Consider the following 3,347-nt stretch of genomic DNA (forward strand, 5'->3'; position numbering starts at 1 on the left):
TGTTAAAAAATTAGACTAACTTAAGTAATTTATATCACAATAATCAGGGATTTTTCCCGACAGTATAATGAATATATTTATTTAATAATTCAAATTAACTCACTCTAGTTGTGATGCGGCAAAATAAATTTTTTGACACGTTGCAAGGAACTAGTTTCAAAGGCACGTCTAATTCCGTACTAAATAAACATTAAAATAATTACAAGGAAGAACTGGAATCTCGAATTCTTGGATTTCAAAACCAAAAACTCTCCGAGGCCCTCAAATATGCCAAAAATCAAGACTTTAGACAAAAAAGCAAAATCGCTGTTTTTGCAGAAAGAAGAGAAACCGATGAGGCACTTTTTGCACTTATAAACCGACATTGGAACCAAGTTAATCCCACTTAGTCACACTTAGCACAATATTGAAGTACGCAGCCTCATTGAACATTATAACTGTGATTCCTTCGAGAATATTCCACCGGATGGTACCCATCTGCTTTTAGTTGTAGAAACTGAATCACTCAAAGTGTTTCAGAGAAAAATATCGACAATGGAGACTGAAGAACTCGAGAAGGAATTTCAAAGGCGTGTTGAATATTCGAATACTTTAATGCTTATCCTTCATCAGGTCTTCGAAGGGTTTCCTATATATATCAAAGATCATAGACTGGTGACTAAACTGGACAAATTAACCACGTTTTACAACACTCTTAAAGAATCCCCCGACAGTGCTATTCAAGAGAACCTTAAACTTCTCTCAGCTGATTTGGTCACACAACTTACTAATGAAAATGTCTGTCTAAACAACCAACTGATCAAAGTAAACAAACAAAACAGTGGACTATTCTATAAGGTTAATCCTACTGAGTTATTACGTAATAGCTTAATGAAACGGATGATAATTTGACTATTGAAATTAATTCAGCTGCAGAAAATAAACGGAAATTGGATGAACTGAACTATGAATTTGCCATGCTTGAAAAATATTCAATAAAACTCGAGGAATCTTTAAAACAATCACAACAAGACATTTCTAAAATATCCACAGAGACAAAGGACATTAATCCTCCTCAGGAGCCCACTAACCCACAGCTCAGTACAGAAGATATGACAGAACTACAACAACTACGTCTGGAAGAACACAATCTTAGACATTTAAATGACTCTCGTCTGCAGGAATTGGAAACAATGCAGAAAGAGATTGACAGGCTGACTGTGTTAGTGGAGAGTGGGAATGAGAGAGTGGACTATCCAGACTTGTCTGTCGAGTTGTCATCAGTGAAAAGACAGCTTTCCACCTGCATTTCTGACTTGGCAAGAGTGAAGGCCAGACTGACAGAAAGCAACGAATTGAATTATATTCTTAAAGTAGCAATTCAGCAGATTAAAGATGATTTAAAAATCGGGAAAGAAATATCAGAGAGTCAGAAGGTGGAGGATATTATTAGGCTGACTGAACAACTAGCAGGCAAAGAAAAGGAATTAGAACTGGTTAAGCTGGAGAATGAGCAATATGCTTTAATAAAAGAACACACGAATGACGTCCACAGAGAAATGAGACATCTTATAAATAGTCTGCAGGCATTTAATAAGCAATTGAAGAATAAAAATAATAAATATCACATTAAACTAAATGAAACTCTCAGAAATAACGAGGTTAGTTACTAATGTGACACCACTAGATCAATCTACCTGATTTTGCCGGGTATTTTATTACTAATTAATTAACTAATTATTATAGAACAGAATTACATATTTTTGAAGAATTTGAGGTTTATAGTTATTAGTTTATTGATAGTATTCATTGGGAACAATCAGCGAGTTGGACAAGGCTAGGGACCTTTGTTCAGAACTAATAAGAAGACTGAAGGAATCAAGTGAGAACGAAAAGAGTCTACAAAGATGTATAAACCAGCATAGAATTACCAACGAAGACATTAAACGTAAACTGACGTGGCATAAACAGGTAAACTTGGTTATTTGGAGCCACTTTAAGCAAGAAGATACTCTAATGCAGGAAATGGAAGTGACAGGCCAAGCTTTAGAAGATATGCAGGAGAGGAATCGAGTTCTAATAGACCAGTTGACTGCAAAAGAGCAAGCCTATGTGGGACTGTTAGCCGAAGTATTAATTTGTTATGAAACATTGAAGAGAATAAAGCATAGACATGTCATTGATGAGCTCAACAAGGAGAAGGAGGAGTGGAGACAACAGGAGGGACTACTTCGGAATCAGTTGGACACAACAATCCACATTAGTTCACAATTGGAAGAAAAGGAGAGTTCATTAACAAGACTATTGACTAATCTTGAAAGCGAGTGCAAGTTGAAGAGGCTTATTTGGAGTGTAGACTGAGAGATGATCGAATTGAGCTGAGTGGTCGTCGATACTCGGAAGTGCTGCAAAAGTGTGATGAGTTCAAAATAATATCTGACTCACATTACGACCAGTTGAAGGACTCACAACGATTATTGCAGGAGAAGAGTAAACTGGTGAGAGACGGGCATTTCCGTGAGAGAAGATATGAGGTTGTTATGATTTGTCATTTTTGTTAGGAGGAGATTGATGGATTGAAGAGAAAGTTGGCCAAGATATCAAAGTTGAGGGGAGTGGAGGGAGACAGTATGTTGTTGGATGAGATTAAGGAACTGAAGGTAGTCGAATGTGAGGGAATGTTTAGGACAGACTGACATGTCCGTGTTGTAATATTCATAGGAAGAATGCAGTGCTGACAACCTGCTTTCATGTGTTTTGTTTGGAGTGCTTGACTCACCTATATCAGACGAGGAAAAGGAAATGTCCTAAATGTAATGCTTCTTTTGATGTGAATGAGTTTAAACGTATTTGGTTTGATTGAATTTTTTATTGTTCAATGCTTCAATTATGATAGGTGATAATTGTGTCCGACAATATGTATAACCAACATAAATTAACATTTTTTATTCCGACATATAAGTCAAGTGATAGGAAATGCGTAATTAGTTTTTACTTACGCAAATGGTTTCTGTAAATGTTGAAAAATTGTATACAATGTATGTCGAAAAAACATTTCTTTTGCTGCATAAGAAACTATTTTTTGAAAATTTTTTTAGCCCCAGGTGCATCATCTTTAATGTGATACTGCCATGTAATCAAAGTCTTGGTTACACAATCCAAATCGCGAGCGCTGAGAGTGACAGGTAATTTGACAGGCTCAACATCTGTCATGTTAAATTTTTTTTATAATTACAAATAGACAGTTAGAAAAGGGAGAAAGATTGTTTAAGACTACGCAGGTTAGGGCGCCCTCCCAGCCTCACGGATTGCGAAGCAGTTGCCACGGATTACGGCAATGGAGAGGCGTTGAAGAAGCCAAAAGGACT

At 36.5% G+C, this 3,347-nt stretch overlaps 1 protein-coding gene across 1 annotated transcript; it reads left to right on the forward strand.

Moving 5' to 3' along the window:
- Nucleotides 1–534: 534 nt before the first annotated feature.
- Nucleotides 535–1,652, forward strand: LOC115226876 (E3 ubiquitin-protein ligase Bre1-like). The gene is made up of 2 exons (XM_029797865.1): nt 535–777; nt 867–1,652. Exons 1-2 carry the CDS (start codon nt 535–537, stop codon nt 1,650–1,652), a joined length of 1,029 nt encoding a protein of 342 aa, XP_029653725.1.
- The last annotated feature ends 1,695 nt before the right edge of the window (nt 1,653–3,347 follow it).

Source organism: Octopus sinensis, unplaced genomic scaffold (genome assembly GCF_006345805.1).
Source record: "Octopus sinensis unplaced genomic scaffold, ASM634580v1 Contig00262, whole genome shotgun sequence".
In the NCBI taxonomy this organism is placed as follows: Eukaryota; Metazoa; Mollusca; class Cephalopoda; order Octopoda; family Octopodidae; genus Octopus; species Octopus sinensis.